The sequence below is a fragment of the Colletotrichum navitas genome, assembly GCF_030913465.1.
Source record: "Colletotrichum navitas strain CBS 125086 chromosome Unknown LY79scaffold_5, whole genome shotgun sequence".
In the NCBI taxonomy this organism is placed as follows: domain Eukaryota; kingdom Fungi; phylum Ascomycota; class Sordariomycetes; order Glomerellales; family Glomerellaceae; genus Colletotrichum; species Colletotrichum navitas.
In genome coordinates, this window is record NW_026850551.1 from 185,165 (window position 1) to 206,022 (window position 20,858).

Consider the following 20,858-nt stretch of genomic DNA (forward strand, 5'->3'; position numbering starts at 1 on the left):
CTAGGTAGCTAGCGGCTTGGAATCAAGGACCATGTTTCCACTGGCAAGCAAGCAAGCAAGCACCAAACAAGAGAGAATGGGAGGGGGTAGGTACCTAGGGAAGACGACCCGAGTCACAATGCCGTGCGGGGAGGACGCCATCGACCCATGTGTCCCTAGAGCTATCTGAGGAGAGACTCAGGTACTGAGGTACTGCTACAAGGTCCCCGGTAAGGTCGGGAGAGACCCAGGTACGGCATCTACTTACGATACGTGCTTACCTAAGGTAGATAGGTTAGCACGGTAAGTACAATATAGTGTAGTACATGCACTCACTACTTATAATACGAATTAGAGACGGCCCAGGCCGGGGAAGAAGCAACAACAGGTAGCAGTTCTGCTGGTCGACGACAACAGAACAGTGCTCAAGCGACCCTTGCGTCCAATTGAAACTGGCGGGATAAGCAACAATACCTAGGCCGGTGGCATCGGCTAGGCGGGACCCGAGTGTGCGCAAAGCTCCGAGCCTTCCATGCAACCCTACGCAACTAGGTAAAGAAGGCATGCGCAATATCTCCTCCTTCTCCAGTGGCTTGTTGCGACTTTCTGTCAGTGAATTGGAATGCGACATTCTCCATCGGTCGAGCCACCCCCGCAATCGGTCTTTCCTCAGCTGTTTCTTCTGCAGTAAGAAGGGGGTGACACGCTGTTTTTGCTCCTTCCCATGCCATCCCCCAGTCCCTTACCATCTTCTTCCTAAACTATATATCCGTACACGCGACTGCATAAGAATGGGACCCGACCGGGGGTGGGGCAGTACACGACGTCACGCACCCCCCACCTTCCGTCACCCACTGCACTGTGGAAGGCGAGACGACATCTTTGTCCATCCCGGTCACCGGCATACCACTTCCTAGGTAGGAAGCAAATCGCGACAGCAAAACACCTCAAAGGAGTAATTCTTCGAGGACCGTCGTGGCCAACATCGCCACTCTTCGGCCGTCCGGCCTTTGTGCACATACAACAGGAAGACGAAAGCTTGGCGTACTGGGCAGACTCTTGGAACATTATCGCACAGACACTCTCTCGTCAAGCTCATTCTCTTTTTCTCAAGTGCCGAGTGTCAGACCGGCTTCACCTACTCTCGTCTTTGATGATCCCGCCAGAACTTTTCCCACGGTCTTGGCAATTCCGGGCTTCGAGCGAAACATCGCCGGTCCTCCCCCCTTCCCCCGTGTCTGTCTTACCTAATCTCTGGCCATACCATTCACCATGATTAATTATGTGCCGCACATGCATCAACTCTATTTCTCATTGGATGATGGATCTTACCGGTTTCGTGATTTCGACTCGGGCTGCTTCTCGAAGGCCTCCGCATACCGCAGTCAACCTACCCGCTTGCATTCAAGGGTCCCCTCCGATGCTCTAAGTCTTCAACGGCATCGACAGTTCGCCACCCGCTACCATTGAGAACGACATCGACGACCTCAATGATCTATTGTTCTTCTCACTGCCAGCGGCTGAACCAGGCAGGGTCTGATAACCGTCGCAGTGGTAAAACTATGTCAAGACAAACGTCTGTCAGGGCAACGGAGAAGATACCGATCCACTGCCAGGATCAGATCCGACCACATGTAGTAGCGATGTCCGACATCGCTATCGCCGATAATGGGCTTACCTCCGATACGGCCCACCACTGTCCCACTGCACCGCCCGGGCAGTAGGTAATTAACCCACTTTCAACAAAGCAAGCCGCGATGGCTTCTTTTCTTCACGTATAACAGAGACTACTCACTTAGTTCCTATTATTCGTCACCCATACGACCTAGATCACCACCCCCGTGATACTACAGTACTAGGTCAAAAGTCTGGCAACAGCAATAAGGATGGCCCAATCAACAGCGACAGTAGGGTGGTGAGACACGCGTCCTTCGGCGGTGGACTGTGAAGTGACCTCAAGCTAATGGGTCCCTTCTGTGACTCTTAATTGGGTTGTTCTTCTTGCTGTTGCCAGACCTTTGACCTAGTACTGCAACAAATAATGGGGGAAGGATGTCAAGGCTTAGCTTGGAAGGTGTCGGCCCCTCCCCGTAAACGATAGACGAACTATTCCGTTCTGGGATTATTCATTCTTAAGTACTTTTATACAATTACTTGCTTACATCTGCAAAGCTGTAGAAGGATGTGAGCCAGACTTTCACATACGTAAGCTGGTAGCTGGGCCTCTTCTCTCAGTGTCTGAATGAGGGAACACTGCCTCACAGATTCGGTGTGCTATATCACCATGTGAGCCTGCTGGTAACACCAGAAACTTTGCTTTAATTAAGCTGTCGGGGAAAACGCCTTGCCACCTTGGTAATGGGTTTTAACGCCTTTAGCGCCGAGGGCATCAATCACAGAACCTCGGGCGAATAGTGGACTGGAGTTTGAGTGCGAGGGAAACCTGTTAAAGGAGACTTCTGCTCTATATGGCGCATATGAGGCAGTGTATGCCCTTGACATCTTGAAGCTTTCAACTGTCCTGACATGATACGGTGCTCAAGGGGGAACAGACGCTTTAACTTGGGGCGATGCCCTGGGCGGTTTCAGACAGCGCTCGAGCAAGGCCATTTACGGTACGATCCGAGCTGACCTTGACCAGAACCTTGACTACCATCCAATCCTACATACCATCGCCTGCTATATCTGGGCTCTACGGGAGGCCAGGAATGGAAAAGCTTTCTCAGGACATGGTGCTCTACCTTTGATAGGGTTTGCAGGGATTCGTTTAGCGTGTTTGCATATCAGATATCCGTTATATAGAACCGCCTTACAGAGCCGCATGGAAGTAGAATTCGGCGTGATCAATCGTCTTTTATCAGTGGTGTTGTGTATAATCAGTCAGTCTCCCGGCGGTGCTGTTGGTTGTAGGGTCATGACTGCATGACTATCATACCCAGCCAACATCCCACGTATTCCTCCTAAGTACCACGCACTCGTGGACCGACGGAACCCAAGAATACCAATGAAGATGGCCACTTACAACCGGCCGCCGCTTCGACCGCTACATAGCCTACGCCGCACCCTGTCCTCGGCAGCGTCGGGCAGTCTCCAGCTCCTGACGAGCGACGTAGAACTATCCCAGGGCGGCCACGAAAACGAGTACATTTCTCCCACGCGAGCCTCCTCCAAGAGCCAAACAGTTTCCCGCTTTGGTAGTCCCAGTACAGGAAGCGCCGCTTCATCAGGGGGGTTCCTAGCTAGGACACTGTCTTTGCCTCCAATATCACAGGGCGGAGATAGCCATGGCGCCGAATTCTGCAACCCCTCTATCGATCCATGCTTGCCGACGCAGATTCCCGATGAAAATCGAAACCCGTTCGATGAATCGTACCGTCGGGAATTGGAGGCTCGGTTGGAGATAGAACCGCCCTATCATGTCTTTTCAAGGAAACAGAAGTGGTTTATCATTCTCATCATTGGTGCTGCTGGGCTGTTCTCGGGTCTTTCCTCCAACATCTACTTTCCAGCGCTGGACACCATCTCCCAGGTAGGTCCACCCGACCTTTCGAGTCTCTGGTCCAATGCCGAACAAACTCTTTTAGGACCTGAATATAAGCCACGAGATGGTAGCTCTGACCATCACTTCATATCTTGTAATCCAAGGTATCTCGCCCTTGATCTGGGGATCGATATCAGATACTCTAGGAAGAAGGCCCATATACATGGCATCATTCGCAGTATACATATTATCCAACATTGGACTCAGCATTTCGCCAAATTTTGCGGTTCTGCTGCTTTTTAGAGGCTTGCAAGCAGCTGGGAGCGCCTCGACTGTTAGCATTGGTGAGTTGACTACCGTAGCTCCATCTTGAACTGGTTATAACCGCATCCAACAGGTAATGGGGTGATCCAGGACATCTCCCCCCCAGCAGATAGGGGAGCGTTCGTCAGCTTATATCAGGCGAGTAAGTTGTATCATACCCGGCTTCACGTCATTCGGTGTCAGGCTGGCTAACGCGAACCGTTCTTCGCAGTAAGAAACTTAGGCATTGCTATCGGACCTGTGCTCGGCGGATTGCTTGCAGACTGCTTCGGTTTCCGGTCCATCTTTATCTTCCTCCTGATAATCTCCTCAATTGTCACGCTGATAATTGTTGTTTTTCTTCCCGAGACCATGCGTACCATTGCCGGAAACGGATCGCTGCGACTAGGAGGCGTCTATAAGCCGCTGATTTTATATCTAAAGAAAGAGCCTAGTTACTTGGAGGACCCCGAAGAACCCATTCAGCGGGAAAGAATTACACTGATGACCTTTTTCGAGCCGCTGCGGCTGCTGATTCAAAGAGACATCTTAATCAACCTTGTCTTCGGTGGCGTGGTGTACACTGTATGGAGCATGGTCACGTCAAGCACCACTGTTCTTTTTAAGCAGCGTTTCAACCTCAGCGATCTCGAGATTGGTCTTGCTTTTCTACCTAACGGTATGTCGAATGTGAATCGGCGGTCATAGTGCCATTGCTGACAGATTCTTTCAAGGACTCGGAACGATAATTGGCTCAGCTATCGCTGGCAAGGTTATGACGCGAGACTATTGTTCGGTAAAGGAGGCATACAAAGCATCTTACAAATGCGACACTTCCGAGAAATTTGCTCGGGGCAACCTACCTGTCGACTTCCCAATAGAAAGGGCCCGCCTACGGCGGCTGCCATGGATTTCTCTTGTCTTTGTCGCCGCCACTGCGGGCTATGGCATGTCTCTCAACTTTTCCTCTTTGACTTCCCGGCGCGGCTGGATTGCCCTACCTCTCGTACTACAATTCTTGATCGCCGCAACGAGCAACGCCGTTTTTGCCCTGAACCAGACCCTCGTCACCGATATTTGTCCAGGAAAGGGTGCCAGCGCCACTGCCATCAACAACCTTGTCAGATGTGGCCTCGCTGCTGTCGGCGTTGCACTTGTAGAGAAGTTGATCGAGTCGAATGGACCTGGTGCTACTTTTTTGGGGCTGGCACTCGTTACAGTTGCAGTCAGCCCTCTGGCGGTGGCACATTGGTATTGGGGCCAAGGGTGGAGGGCAAAGAGAATGGGAGCTGGTGAGAGAGCTAGAGAAGACAAGGCAATGTGTGGTTAGGCGTATCTTGAATCAAAGAAAAGCGAGGGAAACTGATACGATTCGTTGGCAATAGAGGACTTCCAGATTTATTTGCACGAATAGACAAAACGGCATTTCGTACTCAAGTCAAGTTGGTACTAATCAGCTATCAAAAGTTGAACTTGTCCGACCCAGCCCTTGTCTTCTACATGAAGAGCTGCATGGCTGCATCATATGGGTCTCATGGAATTCGTGTAATACTATTGGTTGAATTCCACTTTCCATTGAAAGCGCAAGCAACACTGAATTGTGTCGTAGGTTGACGCACTGAATAGCGGTCTGGCATCGACGTCTTTGACCTCGGCGACTGATGGCAGATTATGGTTTGTTAAGTCGAATTGGCTTAGAACCAGTATTTCCCGAGGACTTGTGACTACCTGAGAGCAGTAACGTCTCTACCTAAGCGGGAATGATGGGGCTTCGGCTTTGGGTCTTTCCCGACCAGTCATCTTCTCCGAGCGTTATGTAGCAGAAGACTTCGACATCCCGATACCGCATACCCGAGCGGGGTCCATCTTATCTGGCGTTTCAACGGCACAAGTCACAGCTTTCCCGCGGGAAAGGCATATGAATAAAGCCAATCGTCCCGCTCACGGTTTTTTGTATCTCCCTGAACCATCACTAAGTTACTAAGAAACCAATTGCAAGTCTAAGAACCAACAAAGGGAGATGGCAGCCAAACCTCGCCCTCCCGCTGGAACTGAACTATCAGCGTCTAAAATTGGGCAGCAACTCAGTGATTACATCAAGAAGTATGTCGCAGAAAATGAAAAATCGCGTCAAGTCAACAAGAGCGCCTCGGGGTCGTTACCGGGCGGGACGACCAGGTCTGTTCTTCATTACCAGCCTTTCCCACTGGCTTTCTCGGGAGGCCATGACTGCCACCTGACGTCGATGGACGGCCACGAGTACCTGGATTTCGTATCCGAATACTGCGCCGGAATGTTTGGTCATTCGCATCCGGAAATCATCGCTGCTGTCGAGAGCGTAACGAAGACCGGATTCACTCTGGGTGGACCGACGCCCAAGGAGGGCGAACTGGGTGCATTGCTCGTGGAAAGGTTCCCCAGCATCGATGCCATCAGGTTTTGTAACTCGGGGACGGAGGCCAATACAATGGCGATCGCTACAGCTTTGCATTTCAACGGGCGAAGAAAGGTAAGTGACACAAGAAAAGAGATATCTTGCGTCTCAGATTCCAACGAGATTCCTTACTTACACATGAATGTTAACCAGATCCTGGTTTGTGAAAATGGTTACCACGGCGGAACCCTCTCCTTCTCACATGAGAATCCCCTCATTTTGCCCCATGAATTCATCTACGGTCGGTACAATGATATTGAGTTTACCCGGCCTAAAGTCACCGACGATATCGGCGTTATCATTGTGGAGCCAATGCAAGGTGCCGCCGGGATGTTCGAAGGGTCGAGAGAGTTCCTGAACTTCCTAAGAGACGAAGCGACTCGGGTCGGCGCCATCCTCATTTTCGACGAGGTCATCACGTCGAGGCTCAAATATGGCGGGTTGCAAGAGCATCACGGCATTACGCCTGACATGACGACCATTGGGAAACATTTCGGCGGAGGCTTCTCGTTCGGCGCTTTCGGCGGCCGCAGCGAGATCATGGACCTGTACGACCCGGAGTCGCCGCGAAGTCTCTTCCACTCCGGTACGTGGAACAATAACGTATTTTCAATGACGGCGGGTATCGCTGCGACGAAGCTGCTATCGAGAGAGGCTCTCGAAAGAAACAACGAGCTGGGCAACAAACTCCGCAGCAACATGGCGGCAGCCTTTGCATCAAAGGATGCATTCATCGTCACACTCACCGGGTTTGGAAGCGTCATTGGTGTGCATTTCAACGGACCGTTGGCAAATGAACTCCTGGACCTCTTTTTCTTTTACCTCCTCGCGAAGAGGATTTATGTCGGCCGCCGGGGTTTTTTGGCCTTAAATCTCACACATGGGGAGGAGCACATCAGCCGTATGCTTGACGCTGTCAGAGATTTCTGCGCAGAGGTTTTGTGAGAGTTTGGAGAGATGGAAAGCATCTTGTCCACTTACACTGCTTGAGCGCGATGTGTACCGGTATGTCGGCCAAAGAGTTCAGAGGATGAATTATTAGAAGCCCGCTGTGGAGATGGAGATTCGTAGAAAATGTTCCTACACAAGCCCATCCAGTTTTGATGTCACTCATTCTATGTGTGTGTGTGTGTGTGTATGTGAGAGAGAGAGAGAGAGAGAGAGAGAGAGAGGGGGGGGGGGGGGTGAGGGATGTTTGAGCCCCATATAATTCACAATTTCGGGCCTTATCCGGGCCATTGCCACAATGCTCAGGCAGGAAGGTTGATAAACACGCACGACCAAGCTGGCTTGGCAAATCTGAAAGTAACGTGGTAACAAACCATCTCTTCCCAGCCTCCATTTTCGTCGTACCTATCTGATGAACCCCAGAAGCCCTGAGCCCCTGTTTATCGGGGTAGGGGGGTCGGCCTATCGCGCGGGGTAAACAGCATCGGCGCGGCGGACAGCAAAGCGGCCGTGCTCTTAATTAGAGACTCCCGTCGTTATCCCGACCAATTCCATCTCTGCTCTCTCACGCCATCGTCACTCATTCATTGCACCGAGCTGCCAAGCAACTCAGGGCGCCAACTCCCTCCCTCCCTTTCCTTCTTTCAGCAACCTTTTTGGTGTCACCTCCGGAACCGCTACCCACCATGCCGGGTCTCGTCCCCTGCTTCGTCCCACTCCTCGTCCCACTCCTCGTCCCCCTTCTCGCCGGGCACGTCGTTCTCGCGCAGTCTTCTCCGGGGCTCCCCATGGTTATCAACACGTGGGGAGGCGCGTTTACCGCTGCGACTGACGCAGCATATCGGGCTCTGGTCATGAAAGGCGCCTCGGCCCTCGACGCCGTCGAGATCGGCTGCGCAACCTGTGAGGCCAACCAGTGCGACGGCAGCGTTGGCTTCGGCGGTTCGCCCGACGAACATTGCGAGACCACCCTCGACGCCATGATTATGGACGGCGTGACGATGAAGTCGGGTTCCGTCGCGGCGCTCCGCCGCGTCAAGAACGCGATCGGTGTAGCCCGGCACGTTCTGGAGTACACCTCGCACACCATGCTGGCTGGCGACCTGGCAACAGAGTTCGCCATTGAAAACGGTTTCCCAGTGGAGAACCTTACAACAGAGGCTTCGGCTGCGAGGTGTGCTGAGTGGCGGCGCAACAACTGCCAGTCCAACTACAGGCAAAACGTCACGCCCAACCCAAAATCAGCCTGTGGTCCGTACACGCACATCAAGCTTGACTCGAGATCTCCAGACTACTTTAACCTTATCGCTCCGAATTCCGCCCAGGCATCTCATGACACCATTTCAATGATGGCATTGGACGCAAATGGTATTATGGCGGCAGGCACCTCGACCAACGGTGCTTCGTTCAAAGTCCCTGGGCGTGTCGGCGACGGCCCGATTACCGGGTCCGGTTCTTATGTCGACGGGGATGTCGGTGCCTGCGGCGCCACCGGCGACGGCGACATCATGATGCGGTTTCTACCCTGCTACCAGGCTGTGGAGAGTATGAGACAAGGCATGAGCCCGCAAGAGGCTGCGAGGGACGCTGTGGTGCGCATGGTGAAGAAATACCCAGCAGTGTCGAGTGGCATTGTGGTTGTCAATAACAAGGGGGAACACGGAGGTGCGGGATCTGGATGGACCTTCACGTATGCCTTCAGGGGCGGCAAGATGAACGCGACCGAAGTCGTGACTGTGCCACCTGTATACGTCAACCTTTCGCTGAGCAGTCCAGAATTAAGATAATCAGATGCGTCCCGCATCGTCAGTGATTGGAAAGATAAGATCCGACCTTACTCTTTCCTAGTCCCGTCATTTCGCGCTTACCATGCCAAGTTATGTTCCGGCAAAGCTTGCCCGGATCGGAACACCCTTGGATTGGTTAATAAGACACAAGGACCCGAAGACGTGAAAGCAAGGTTGTCTATCACCGTTGTGGGGTTTCAGCACAACATCGCTTGGCCACGCCGTTGAGGACTCCAAACAGCAATCAGGACAAGTGATTCACCTTCGGGATTTGGTTTTTAGTCTTGTGCTACCGATATCGTATCTGCTTACCTCCGCCGTAGTCCCCCTTTTACATCTGATCTCGACGATCTCAAGTTCCTCGAGCGCACATTTTAATCAGTCGGCCACCTGCCGAGACTCGTTGCGAGGTCAGCTCTTACCTGACATCTTGTTGTACTCTTGTGGAAACAATGCAATGTCGGACAACTTTCCTATTGGGTTCTAGAACGGATGAAAGCTGTGTGTGCGGCACAAACACCAGTCATATACGTGTTGTATAAAGCTGATTGTCTTGCATCTCATTTGTCATTGTCAGATTGTAACTGCAGAACAATTTAGTCATTTGCAAACATGGCCTCTTCTTCTAAAGAATCTGTCCCGAGAGACAAATGGTGGCAATGGAGATGGTTCTCTCCCGAAGATACAAAGGAAGAAAGACGCTTGATCACAAAGATTGATCTCCTCTTGGTACCTTACTCGGTCCTCGGTATGTTTCGGCGTGGGAAAAGCCTGAGTCCTCAAACTGATGCACTATCCATCAAGGGTATTGGGTCAAGCATGCTGATCAATCAAACCTGAACAATGCATACGTTGCCGGGTTGAAGGAAGACCTTGGCTTCTACGGGAACGAACTCGTCCAGCTCCAGACCTTATTCACCCTAAGTTCAGTGCTAGGCCAGATTTTCTTCCTGTAGGACCCAAACTCGGAATCTTACCAGACTTTTACTAACTAAAGATCAAGTTTCATCATGACATATGTCCCCATCCAGTACCTCATTCCGATTTGCGACGTTATGTGGGGTATATTCACGCTGCTCCAATACCGCGTCAATTCCTATGCCGAGTTGGCTGCTTACAGCGGCGTCGACCAACCCAACAAATGGTGCGTCAACGAGAAAGACGTTGAAATCGCTCGCGAGCGCCTAGAAAAGCATGGCCACGTATTACACGGAAAGATGAAATTCGGCCACATCAAACGAACCCTTCTCGGTTTCAGATTATGGCTCGTCATTATAACAAACATCCCCTTCTGGAATGCAGGTATTCATAAGAACACCGGTCTTACCTGCTCTGGACTAAAAGTCTTGGTCGGAACAGCGCGGCGAAGATTAACGAAATGGGAACCATTGCACCTGCGCTGGGAATAGCGTACACGCTAATTGCTTGTTTCTCCTCGGATATCTTTCTCGGCCCAGCGTGGGCAATCACGATTTGCTCGGCTCTTAATGCAATGGGTCTCATCTTCTTGACCATATGGGCAGTCCCTGAAGGTGGGTTATGGTTCGGATTTGCCAGCATGTATTGGTCAAATGCTCTGTCTTCCGTCTTTCACGACTGGGTCAATAACTTGCTGCGGGACAGTTCTGAGGAGCGCAGTTTTACTCTCGTGCTCATCAATCTGCTATCGCAAAGCTCCACTGCCTGGACACCGTTGCTTACATTCCCTACAGTGGAGTCTCCAAGGTATAGGAAAGGCTTTTAATTTTGTCTTGGATGTGCGATTGCATTGATCGTCTTCACCTGGGTCATGTACTATTACTTGAAGCTGGACAAACGTAAAGTCACAGGCTCTGCAGATGAGGAGACGAGCAGTGGAGTAATAACCTCAATGGAGGGCGATGGAAAGGACGACGATCGTGTCATTGAAGTTGAAAAGGCTAGACAGGGCGAGAAGGATAACCAAGCAGACGGCGATGGAATTGTGATGCTTTGATCCGATGAGCGGATCCCTGAACACCAATTCTTGGTCTGTTCACTACAATATTCGGCGGAATCCGGAACCTCAGTTGGACAATGCACAGATACAACATTCCATTTTTATGGAGTCATTGGTTATCTTGAGGGACGGATGGTACATGGAAATCGAAAAACCTTATGATAGGATAGTAATGGTTTATTTAAAGTAGTCAATTGCTAGTGAAGGCTCCATATCCTCACGCTGTCCACTTAAGCTAACATATGATAATACATCATTCCGTTCGTGTAAAGAATTGCTGATTATTGCTGGTTAATATTGGATACTATATAAAGCTACTGATACGCTCAACGCGAGCAATTCGATTCATGACGCCATATCCCACTGTACCGAATCAGTACCCTTGGTTATGCTTTCCCCAATATGCTATCTATCTTTGCTCATGTGTTCTGAGATTGGGCGGTATTCTCGCGCCTAGCTTATGTCAAGCATCTCCTCAGTCGTGTAGTAATCACCTAGATATCGTGCGCTCAGTTGAGGCTTTCCAGATAAGCAGCGTAGTCCCACTTTTTGCCATCTCTCCAGAACCCTTCTATAATAGGTGGTCGAGGCGTCTTTCCCTCCACGGAAACCTCGTTGAGCCAACTCCAGTACGTTGTTGACTTCCAACCCTCAGCTTTCCACTCATTGATGTCCTCATTGGGCTGCTTGTTGAAGACGGGCAGAACATCTAGCAGACTTGCATCGTGAGCAATGCAAACCATGACGTTGTCCTTGACATCTAATTCCCTCATCTTTGACACCGAGTCTATCGCTAGACTGAGGTCCGTGTAGACTGGATGCTTTGCGTGGCGGGGGAGCTGGTACCACGGCGTAGTACGAGCTGAGTTCCCGTCTTCCGCGTTTGGATGATGTGGCGTAAAGTGCGAGCAAGGACAAGGTGCTTTGAAGGACCAGTCCAAGCGTCTCGTAATAGCCGAAGCCGGGATACCTTCTGGAAGCGGAGTGTCTTTGGTTGGGCGAAAGACACCGGTGAAGTGGCAAATATCGCCGCCAAGGAACACGAAAGTTGCTCCGCCGGAAGCCGATGAGGGTTTGGTTCTCGCAAGGGCGCAGATGTGCTCTGGTTGGTGCCCAGGGGCTTCTAGGAGGTAGAGGGAACCGTCGCCAAAAAAGTCTTGGGCTTTGAACTTGCCCACCATGAACCCGCCGCCAAAATCTGCCTCTATCAGTGACCGGCCTTCAAACTCAGAGACTGCCTGAGGATCGTCTGGCCCCCCCGGCCGTCCCTTCGACGAAAAGTATCCCGGGCCTGTGACCAAAGCTGTCGACTTAGGGAAGACAGAAAGATCTCCGCGGTGGTCAAAGTGTGCGTGAGACCAGATGCAGAAATCTCCAATATATGTAAGTAAGGGGTGTTGCTGTTATCTCATGAGCTCTTACCGATACTCTCGGGTTCAACGCCTCCATCTTGCAGGATCTCGTCGATTCCCTTTTCAACCCTGATCCCGAATATCACGCTTTCGGGACCCAAGACCCCTTGCTGAGCTGCTTTCGGCAGGTTCCAATAGTCTTTGCGGACACCGAGATCAAACATTGCTTTCTTGCCGAGTTTCTCGTTTTCGAGAAGGAAAGCCAAGGAGCAGAAGTTTATGACTTCGTGGCCTGGCATAACCGGCTGCACAAATGACTCGGCCGTGCCGACCATCGCGGTCGTTGTGTCAATAAGTTTAACACGCACAACGCTGTCTGATTCTGGTATGTTGGTCATTTTTGAGACTTGTCTTCCAGTGCTCTTGAACAAGATGAGATGGTTCCTATTACAGGATAGAAGAAAGAGGGATTGTTTCATTTTGTGTGAGCTAGGAGGGGTACAACGTCATCACTGGGAAAACCATGTCCGAAAGGTGGCACGGCCATGCATAAGACATATGCGGGCCAAGCCACAAGCCAACCCTCTACGACAAACAGCAGCTCAGCCACTGGAAGGAAGGAAAGTTTATTTGTTGATGCTGTAATGCTAAATGGGGTCGAGCACTTCAAGCCCATCTAGAAACACCCGCGCGCCCGCCAAATGCTCTAGTTAAGCAGGATATCATACCCGTCTCCTTCAATACGAACCTCTTCGCTACCCAGGCCATACTTACGTCGAACCAATTCAAAAATGATCAATCCAGCACTTGTGCTGGGAACCTGCCTGATCGTGTTCCACCAGAAGCCACGCCAAAGCCATTTCCTTACACTCAGTCCTTCCTTTGCAGCCTCGGCACAACATTCCGACCACGTCTCCTTGTATGCTCGGTAGTAGGCCCTAAACATCCTCCATTCATCTCTTCGCTGGCCTGGGTTCGCCCCACGGAATTCTCTAAGCTTGGCCGCCTTGGCGTCTAATTCTTCTAGGCGATCCCAATGTTCAACTTGCACGTGTGTCAACGGATGGAGAACAATCTGCTGGGCAAACGAAGCGCTAAGGCCACCAAGCAGCAGAAACAACGGCTCGATGGCGTAGTGAGGCCGGATGATCAGTGGCTGCTTATCGTCCTCGTCGGATGTGTCTTTCTTAGGTGGTCGCTTCCTGGCTAAAAAGTCGACGATGTGCTCTTCCAGTCCACCGTAGTACCAGGAGACAAAGCGGTGGTATCCTTGAGCCTTCACATACTCAAAGACACTGAAAAATATCGCTGCACCAAAGCTATCCTTCATAAGGGACAGGCCCCAGCCAGCAAATATGCCGCGCATGCCTATCTCTCGTAGTTTCTCGGCGCTGAAAGCCCACATGCTTCTCGGTTTCCCACCCTCGGCAGTAATAAGATCGCGATGGTCATATCTGGCTTGGATTGCGTCCAAGGGTGCTGCTATGAAACTTTGGAGACTTCCGGCGAGGAGCCCGGCGGTGAAGGTCTGCGTCGGATGTGGCGGTGGGTAGACGGTCTTTCTCGACTTTCCACTTTCCTCATGCAAGTTGCCGAGGATTGTGAGGTAGCTGGTGTACAGTACAGCACCAACACCCACATTTGCAATAAGCGGCGGAAGAACTTGGTTAGGCAGAACGCTCCAGCCATGATGCTTCACGGCGGAGGTGAGCACGCCGGGGGTAGTGCCCCGCAGATAGAACCATGCCTGGTGGAGGGTCGCCCTCAACCTAGATGATGGCTCTCTTGCAGCAGCCTGTGCGAGTGCGTCGATCTGGGCCTGATGCACACTGCGTGCGTAGGCGAGGTAGTCGACACGGGTCCGGAAGAATGCTTTTACCGGGGCTCGGAAGTAGAATGCGATGGCCTGGGCGCTCAAGGCACGCACTCCGGCGGCAGAGGCAGCTGTTGCGGCGTTGCTGCGCGGGTTCTTGTCCGGCAGCTCTGTGCCAGGCGGAAGAACGGGAAGTACGCCGGTGTACGGATCGTAATCTGCAGTGTCGTCATCACGACGTCGCGTCATTGTTTATTGCTGCTCATCGTCCCCCACAGGTGAAGCTGTCTTGGGTAAGGTTTAAATGGGCAAAACTTGGCGTCGGTTGAGGTCGGCTCACCGGTCTTACATGTGCTGACTAAGCACGTGACGTCGACTCTCTCTCTCTGTGGACAAGGAAAGCTACCGGTATGCCGGTTGTTACGGCAGCCTGCAGGGCGCACTGGTCCAAAAGTCAACTTGGGTTGCTACACCTACCCCTTTGCAAAGCTCTTAGGACTTTACTTTGATTGGCTCGCTTAAAGTGCACGGGCTAGTGGCAAAGTCTAAATTTTTTCCTTAAAGAGAATATAATTCTAAGTATAAATAATAGATAAATATAAGTATTAAGAAATAATAAATATAGTGTATACTCTTAATAGTAGGCAGGCGCTGGTAATAGTAGTGCACGCTGGCAATAGTGGGCAGGCGCTGGCAATAGTGGGCAGGCGCTGGCAATAGTAGTGCACACTGGCAATAGTGGGCAGGCGCTAGCAATAGTGGGCAGGCGCTGGCAATAGTGGTGCACGCTAGCAATAGTGGGCAGGCGCTGGCAACAGTGGGTAGGCGCTGGCAATAGTGGTGCACGCTGGCAATAGTGGGCAGGCGCTAGCAATAGTGGTGCACGCTAGCAATAGTAGGCAGGCGCTGGCAACAGTGGGCAGGCGTTGGCCTACGGAAATAAGCCGGAAGTTATAAAAGACCAGGATCAGGGCTAAGCCTTTTATGGGCCTATGGGGTATAGTGAGGTTATATAAGCATTATATCTAAACCAATCAGACCTTATTAATAGAGATTATAAGTGGGCCTAAATACACACCATACCGTATCTATATTATCTTTTTGTCCTAAAGAGGGAATTTCTGACTTTTGGACCAGTGCGCCCTGCAGGCTGCCGTAGGTTGTCTCCACAATTCAGCGATAACTGTACCTCCCTCCATGGGCTTGTTTTCTGTACTCATGATCTTCTTCATGCCTATTCCTGGCAGTCGTCGTGCAACTTCAGCGCCCCAGAAACACCATCTAATGTTGCAAATTGTATTCTCCGTTTTTTCTGCTGCTTTTTTATCCTTTTGTTTTCTCTCTATAGAGCTGAGCTATGAATGGTGAGGCTTCCAGCCTTGGGCACGGCGACTCGTCAAGCAAGAGACAATTACCTTGCTTTACTCTTCATACAATTTACTGCAGAGATACATCGCTTTGTCAAGACTTAGATTACAGAAAATTTCAATTTCACTTTGTTGCCGCATCACGATAAAGAACCTATCACAATTGTATCGCCATGCCGTCCAACACCTAACCAACAATGCTCATGGCTGGCTCTAACTAGGTGCATGAATCTTACTAATCCCCGAGAGGCTGAGAAAAGCTTCAGCTTAAAAGTACAGTATGTAAAGAATAGTCTGTTTCGCGTAGAAAAGTGGAAATCTACTTATCTAGCTCCTCTACTTGTGGGTTTTGTTATTATTGTGAAAGTGAATCAAGAAAGTGGAATGAGTGATCCAATGTGTTTTCGTATAATAAATAAGATACAAGAAAACGGCGCCTAAGGTAACACCGGAATGCCCACCAAGACACACGGTGCGTCAAAGGCTACCCCGGGGGCTAAATCTGTGGCCGTCTGGTCCTGAAATCCGATGCGGTTAACGTTGCTGCTATCAACTTGATAGTTAGGCCAGCTTTGGTTGCCATTGAACTGAAGGAGACCAGAGGTTGTGTTCTTAGCGAAGGCGGCCCAGGCACCACGGAGGTATCTCCCAACCTCTATTTGCTGCGGCGTGCTTACGATTGGCGACTGTGGCGACGTATCGAATAAGACAGGAAGCTAAAAGACATTAGAATGCTAGGTCTCGATCTTCGTTTTTGAAACAATTAAAACAAAGAAGCGAAGCGTTACTTACCTCCGAGGTGTGCCATGCGCCACTTTGCGGTGTGGTGGTGATGACCAAATTGGAAAAGTTACCAAAGTACCGGTAACGCCATGTTGGGTGGCCGGCGGCAACCGCTCGTGTCGCCCTCCTCGCTGCAGGACATTCGAAGCCAATGAGATTGAACCCAGTCCAAAACGCATCGTCAAGTTCCGGAGCACCAAGCTTAAAGAGGCCAGCCTCGTTGTCATCGTTACCGACGACGTACCCTCCAGTTGCGGAAGTTCGCATGCTGTAGTCAGCGAAAACGAGGGTATCGTCCACGACCGGTGCAAAGAAGGTTCCACCTGGGGTGCCAGTACCGCTCGCGGCCACGCCATTGAGGATTTCTGCCGGGGTCTTGGAAAGCATGCAGTTGTTGACAGCCGTGGGATCGGTCTGGCTGTTGCCACAGCCAACCGCAGAAGTAATGTTGAACCACTTCGCGTTGACGGTTTGGTTGGTAAAGATGCCGAATCCGTTGGCAGTTCCACTCATGGCTATGAACCCATTGGCGATAGGGTCAGAAGCGAACGCGTACGAGTAGTAGTCTACCAGGGAGCCTCCAGCAGACTGGCCAAAGAGGGTGATTCTGTTGACGTCGCCGCCGAAATTTTCGATATTGTCACGAACCCATTGCACACCCATACGAAAATCAAGAAGTCCGAGGTTCGGGGCAGAGTTAGGGTTGCCGGGGAATCCAAAGATGTTGAGACGATAGCTGGTCAGCCCACGTTAGCAGTGTCGATCCCCCTTCTTCGTCGAACAAGGAGACTTACTTCATAGACACCAGGACAACATCATCCTGGTCCGTCATGAACTGTCCGTTGTTTGCTGGGACGCGAGAACTCCCTGTAGATTTAGTCAGTCTACGGTGGCTTATATGGAGTCCAGGTAATGGCATACTTACCTGTTGTGAATGCGCCACCGTGAATCCATACCAATACGGCCTTCTTAGATTCACCCTCCTGTGGCTTAGTCCAGACATTCAGTGTCAGGCAGTCCTCGCTCTGTGAGCCAGTATCGGCAAGCACCGAAAGTACTGATGCGGCAGAATTGGGGACCCCAAGGTTTGCAAAACCATTGGGGACCATAATACTGCTGGCGTTAATGGTCGGCTGCATGCACTGGTGCCCCTGGTTCAGATGCTATTAGCATTTGCATCGCGTCTTATCCACTTTATGAATGCAAGAACTTCCACACCGAGCCCTAAAGGTAGATAAAGTCCAACTTACAAAAGAGGAGCCGTTGATGGTTGAGGATCCAGTGAACTTCACGGGAGGCTGGAAGCGCAGCGCACCTATAGGCGGTTGAGCATAAGGAATGCCCAAGTACTCAGATACCTGATTGATGTTCTCGTCAGTGTAGATTCGGTTCGCAGGTAGTCAGATTCTAACTTGAACTGCGCCGCTTGCAGCGTGCCCCTGAACGAGTCCGCTGGTAGTTTGAACTGGCTGGCCGACGGTCCAAGCAAGAGGGGTGGCAGCGATAAAGCTTGGCGTAGAAGCCACGATCCCCAGGACATTGATGATGGTGTTTTGTGCCCTCATGGTGAAGCTCACGGGAGGCCAGTTAGACCAAGAGACTGAGAACCTGGGGCAGATTTGGAAAAGAGGGGAACCGGAAGAAGGGTCGGGGGCCCTGCAGACTATCTGGTGGGTAGTAGGGCGGGTTTTGAGGCAGACAGTCACAGTCTTGGGCTCAAAGGAGGTCTGACGCTCACTCTATGTCTACTGAAACGTGGAATTAGGGAGAATATACTGCAATGTAGTGGGGCTTAGGTCGCAAGACCGAGCGTTGGATGAGTCGCTTTTCCTGCAGGCTAGATAGGACTGGCATTTCTGCCGCAGGTAGTACTGTACTTTCAGAATAAGATGCACCTAATACAGATATAGAAACGATGCAATACGACTATTACCACGGACCACTCATGCATGTTCTTGACTGGAGGCGAAATATATCAAGATACACGGTGAAGTGTCAAGACAACCCCCCCCCTCCCCAAACAATTCTAATCTTCCATTATGTCCAACTGATGGAGGAGTTGCGAGAATTCTTGATTCTGACGCGGATCACCGTGACTTCTAGACACTCTGGACGAAGGAGTAGGTCGCTTTAGATTTTGTAGACAAAATAGTCTGAGCTCGTGACGTCTGGACTAATTACGGTATAGTCTAGTGATCATGGTTGAGCGGGTGTCGCCTCCGGGTGCTGCAGAACCCGTCAGCCACGGAAGAGCGCCCGGCTTATGGTTGAGCTCGGACAGTAGATGCAGGGGCAATGGTTATCAGGATTCTAGCTGGCGTCGGGGCTTGCCGCGTTTCGTCCGAGCTATGAGCTTGTGCCTCTTGCACTCCTGTGTGCCTAGTAACATTGATTACCCTGTTCAGGTCGCCTACGGAGTGGCTTGTAGGCGCAACGGCAGTCAAGTGACGATCGATGAAAGGCCGTCGCGCCGAATCGGCCATTTCTCCGGGTTCTTCCCATAACGGTTGGAGCCGTAGCATCAACATCGCACGACAAGACGTTGCCGCCAGAGCGATAGTCGAATCGGCCCCTTGTATAACAACGATCAGATATGGGATGTGCAGTGGAAGCATTAAAGGTTACGACTTCTGATGAACTTGAGAGCCCCTGTGCACTTTTGAGATGCATGGAGGGTCTCGTTTCTCCTCATTTTGCTCTCTGGCCCCCGCTTGGCTGACCAGCTCACTTTCCTGGCGGCCTCTGCCAAGATGAAGGGTATGTGCACAAGCCCTGAATGGATGAGATGGGTCTGGCGAACGAAACGAGCCACTGTGAATCTTATATGCTAAGACACCTGCAAAATGCTTTACGTTATGAACCATTTAGAAGACAGCGATGATAATGACTAACCAGTTACAGACATTTATTTTTACGGCGCCTTAAAGTGAATACCCTTGGCGAGAACGGGGATCTTGATCCTTCGGTGCACTTTAAACGTTGGCCTATCATCGGGATGTCAATTCAGCTCAGACTAGACGACTGGGCCAGGGAAAATGCTTTACCAGGCGCTGTGCTCACATGGCACTGCTTCAAGTGGACGTTTATTTCCTTTCGTAGCTGTCTTCCGTTTGAGTCCGAGGGAGCCAGCCCCGATGATACGGTTTTCTGATTGGCTATATCTCGACATCTACGTTGCTTTGCGCAGACAAGGCAATGGGAGCTTGGCCGTATCATGGCAAGGAGTATAACCCAGTCCGAACCGAGTCCATGGACTACGACGTGTGAGTTCGTGATTTCTTTTCCAGCGGTAGGCGAAATAATTCAGGATGCGAGGTCTTGGCCCCGTGCGACACGTTCGGCTTCAGCTTCGCACCGACTTCGGCGACAATGACTCGTTGGAGCCGAAGGGAGTGCGGATACGGACATGATGAGCCGTGTTTTGGAAAGCCTCAGCAGTCTTCCCGAAAGACGGTCTCGTCTCGCCTTCACCTCGGTACCACCTCAATTCGGCCCGTTCGTGCTATGGAAATCCATCAGAGGGATTCGACTCCTCGAGAATGGTTCGGCTTGGTCGCACAGTGGCGATATGTGAGAAATCGATCTCGGCGTCTCGGCTGGCATCTCGTGCGACGCATGAGCCGATGCTGGGAAACGAGTCCCGCAAGACGCGCAGTCCCGTGATTCAACGGTTGGCCGCACCTGTGCAACGCAACCTCGGTGGCCATCGATTGCATTCCCAGTTTCGCGAGGGTGCAATTGGTCAATGGTGGAAAGCTAGCTTCCAACAGAATAAATATTAGTATGGTACTCCGTACCAGGCCGAAATAAAATACCCCTGTTAGGTATCTTACTCTAACACTCACCACCCTACTTATTTCAGTAGCGGGCATTACAGTACTGTTTACTAGCCTAGCCAGCTAGACTGTGTGTCGATATTACATAACTGGGGTATTTTATTTCCCCCTGCCACCCTGTACAACGTAGCGGAATCCGGGACCAGGACGGATCTCCCGCCCGGGATCAGATGTCCGTCCCATATGAAGATTTACCACCTGCGGGAACGGAGCTGGGGCAGTGTGGGGGTTGGTTGTCTTTTACTCTTTTCCTCAACGGACTCGAGCCGAGCGAGAATGGCTCCTAGCCAACGCACCCCCCTTCTAGTGCCCAGTCTAACGAGATACGCTTTCCGCCGTCTTACGCATACCCGCCCGCTATTGCGTGATTGGCTTTTCCCCAGAGTTTTCTCCTCTTTGTTATCTCCCGAGGCCAGGAGTAAAACCGTTTGCAAGCGAGCCTAGAGACCGATAGCAGCACGTATGGCGGCAGGACGAGGGACGCCGGCGCTGCTGTTCGGGGTTGGTCAGAGTCACGAGCCCGGGGGAAACTGACTTGCCAGCACGCAAAATGACGGAAATGTGACCGCCGGAACAAGCGGTGGACGGTGCCATCCATGGTGGCTGAGGAGCTTAGGGTGGACCATGGATTTCCTACCTTATCCTCTGCATGCTGAAAGGATCCTATGGGGAAAGAGAAGCCACCGAAGACCCTTTAGGTCCCCCCCCTGGCCAGGGTCTTCGCGAAACAAAAGGCGAAGTCCCGTTTCCTGCATACGTACTGACTCCTCCCTCTTTTTTTTCTCCTCTTCTCAACT

At 51.4% G+C, this 20,858-nt stretch overlaps 9 protein-coding genes across 9 annotated transcripts; 5 read left to right on the top strand and 4 right to left on the bottom strand.

Annotated features, from left to right (window-relative positions):
- Positions 1-2,989: 2,989 nt before the first annotated feature.
- On the top strand, positions 2,990-5,093 carry LY79DRAFT_586829 (major facilitator superfamily transporter; the record flags this gene model as incomplete). Its single annotated transcript, XM_060560694.1, has 5 exons — positions 2,990-3,508; positions 3,564-3,804; positions 3,858-3,926; positions 3,996-4,442; positions 4,498-5,093. The coding sequence occupies 5 exons, from the start codon at positions 2,990-2,992 to the stop codon at positions 5,091-5,093; spliced, it is 1,872 nt and encodes a 623-aa protein (XP_060418914.1).
- Positions 5,094-5,328: 235 nt separating this feature from the next.
- Positions 5,329-7,339, top strand: LY79DRAFT_538509 (aminotransferase class-III). Its single transcript, XM_060556748.1, has 2 exons — positions 5,329-6,272; positions 6,351-7,339. The coding sequence occupies exons 1-2, from the start codon at positions 5,784-5,786 to the stop codon at positions 7,140-7,142; spliced, it is 1,281 nt and encodes a 426-aa protein (XP_060418915.1). The 5' UTR covers positions 5,329-5,783; the 3' UTR covers positions 7,143-7,339.
- A 492-nt stretch (positions 7,340-7,831) lies between these two features.
- Positions 7,832-8,932, top strand: LY79DRAFT_506544 (asparaginase; the record flags this gene model as incomplete). The annotated part of the gene is made up of 1 exon (XM_060553733.1): positions 7,832-8,932. One exon carries the CDS (start codon positions 7,832-7,834, stop codon positions 8,930-8,932), a length of 1,101 nt encoding a protein of 366 aa, XP_060418916.1.
- Positions 8,933-9,544: 612 nt separating this feature from the next.
- Positions 9,545-9,888, top strand: LY79DRAFT_506498 (vitamin H transporter; the record flags this gene model as incomplete). Its single annotated transcript, XM_060553725.1, has 2 exons — positions 9,545-9,680; positions 9,737-9,888. The coding sequence occupies 2 exons, from the start codon at positions 9,545-9,547 to the stop codon at positions 9,886-9,888; spliced, it is 288 nt and encodes a 95-aa protein (XP_060418917.1).
- A 168-nt stretch (positions 9,889-10,056) lies between these two features.
- Positions 10,057-11,051, top strand: LY79DRAFT_691159 (uncharacterized protein). The gene has a single exon (XM_060564742.1). It carries the CDS (start codon positions 10,311-10,313, stop codon positions 10,674-10,676), a length of 366 nt encoding a protein of 121 aa, XP_060418918.1. The 5' UTR covers positions 10,057-10,310; the 3' UTR covers positions 10,677-11,051.
- A 368-nt stretch (positions 11,052-11,419) lies between these two features.
- LY79DRAFT_506397 (metallo-beta-lactamase superfamily protein) lies at positions 11,420-12,660 on the bottom strand (the record flags this gene model as incomplete). Its single annotated transcript, XM_060553717.1, has 2 exons — positions 11,420-12,282; positions 12,333-12,660. The coding sequence occupies 2 exons, from the start codon at positions 12,658-12,660 to the stop codon at positions 11,420-11,422; spliced, it is 1,191 nt and encodes a 396-aa protein (XP_060418919.1).
- Positions 12,661-12,869: 209 nt separating this feature from the next.
- Positions 12,870-14,391, bottom strand: LY79DRAFT_598602 (mitochondrial carrier domain-containing protein). Its single transcript, XM_060561810.1, has one exon. It carries the CDS (start codon positions 14,322-14,324, stop codon positions 12,969-12,971), a length of 1,356 nt encoding a protein of 451 aa, XP_060418920.1. The 5' UTR covers positions 14,325-14,391; the 3' UTR covers positions 12,870-12,968.
- A 1,488-nt stretch (positions 14,392-15,879) lies between these two features.
- Positions 15,880-17,790, bottom strand: LY79DRAFT_666003 (carboxylesterase; the record flags this gene model as incomplete). Its single annotated transcript, XM_060563148.1, has 6 exons — positions 15,880-16,158; positions 16,235-16,961; positions 17,020-17,092; positions 17,151-17,376; positions 17,476-17,583; positions 17,638-17,790. 6 exons carry the CDS (start codon positions 17,788-17,790, stop codon positions 15,880-15,882), a joined length of 1,566 nt encoding a protein of 521 aa, XP_060418921.1.
- Positions 17,791-18,045: 255 nt separating this feature from the next.
- LY79DRAFT_538517 (uncharacterized protein) lies at positions 18,046-19,291 on the bottom strand. The gene is made up of 2 exons (XM_060556749.1): positions 19,270-19,291; positions 18,046-19,209 (listed from the first exon to the last, which is right to left on the bottom strand). Exon 2 carries the CDS (start codon positions 18,838-18,840, stop codon positions 18,487-18,489), a length of 354 nt encoding a protein of 117 aa, XP_060418922.1. The 5' UTR covers positions 18,841-19,209; positions 19,270-19,291; the 3' UTR covers positions 18,046-18,486.
- Positions 19,292-20,858: the final 1,567 nt, after the last annotated feature.

What these genes read in the sequence shown, in the direction of transcription:
- LY79DRAFT_691159 (XM_060564742.1), top strand. Translation starts at nt 10,311, where the DNA reads ATGGGAACCATTGCACCTGCGCTGGGAATAGCGTACACGCTAATTGCT.
- LY79DRAFT_538509 (XM_060556748.1), top strand. Translation starts at nt 5,784, where the DNA reads ATGGCAGCCAAACCTCGCCCTCCCGCTGGAACTGAACTATCAGCGTCT. An exon ending in ATTTCAACGGGCGAAGAAAG is followed by an intron (nt 6,273 to 6,350) that starts GTAAGTGACACA and finishes AATGTTAACCAG; the next exon opens with ATCCTGGTTTGTGAAAATGG.
- LY79DRAFT_538517 (XM_060556749.1), bottom strand. Translation starts at nt 18,840, where the DNA reads ATGCTTCCACTGCACATCCCATATCTGATCGTTGTTATACAAGGGGCC.
- LY79DRAFT_598602 (XM_060561810.1), bottom strand. Translation starts at nt 14,324, where the DNA reads ATGACGCGACGTCGTGATGACGACACTGCAGATTACGATCCGTACACC.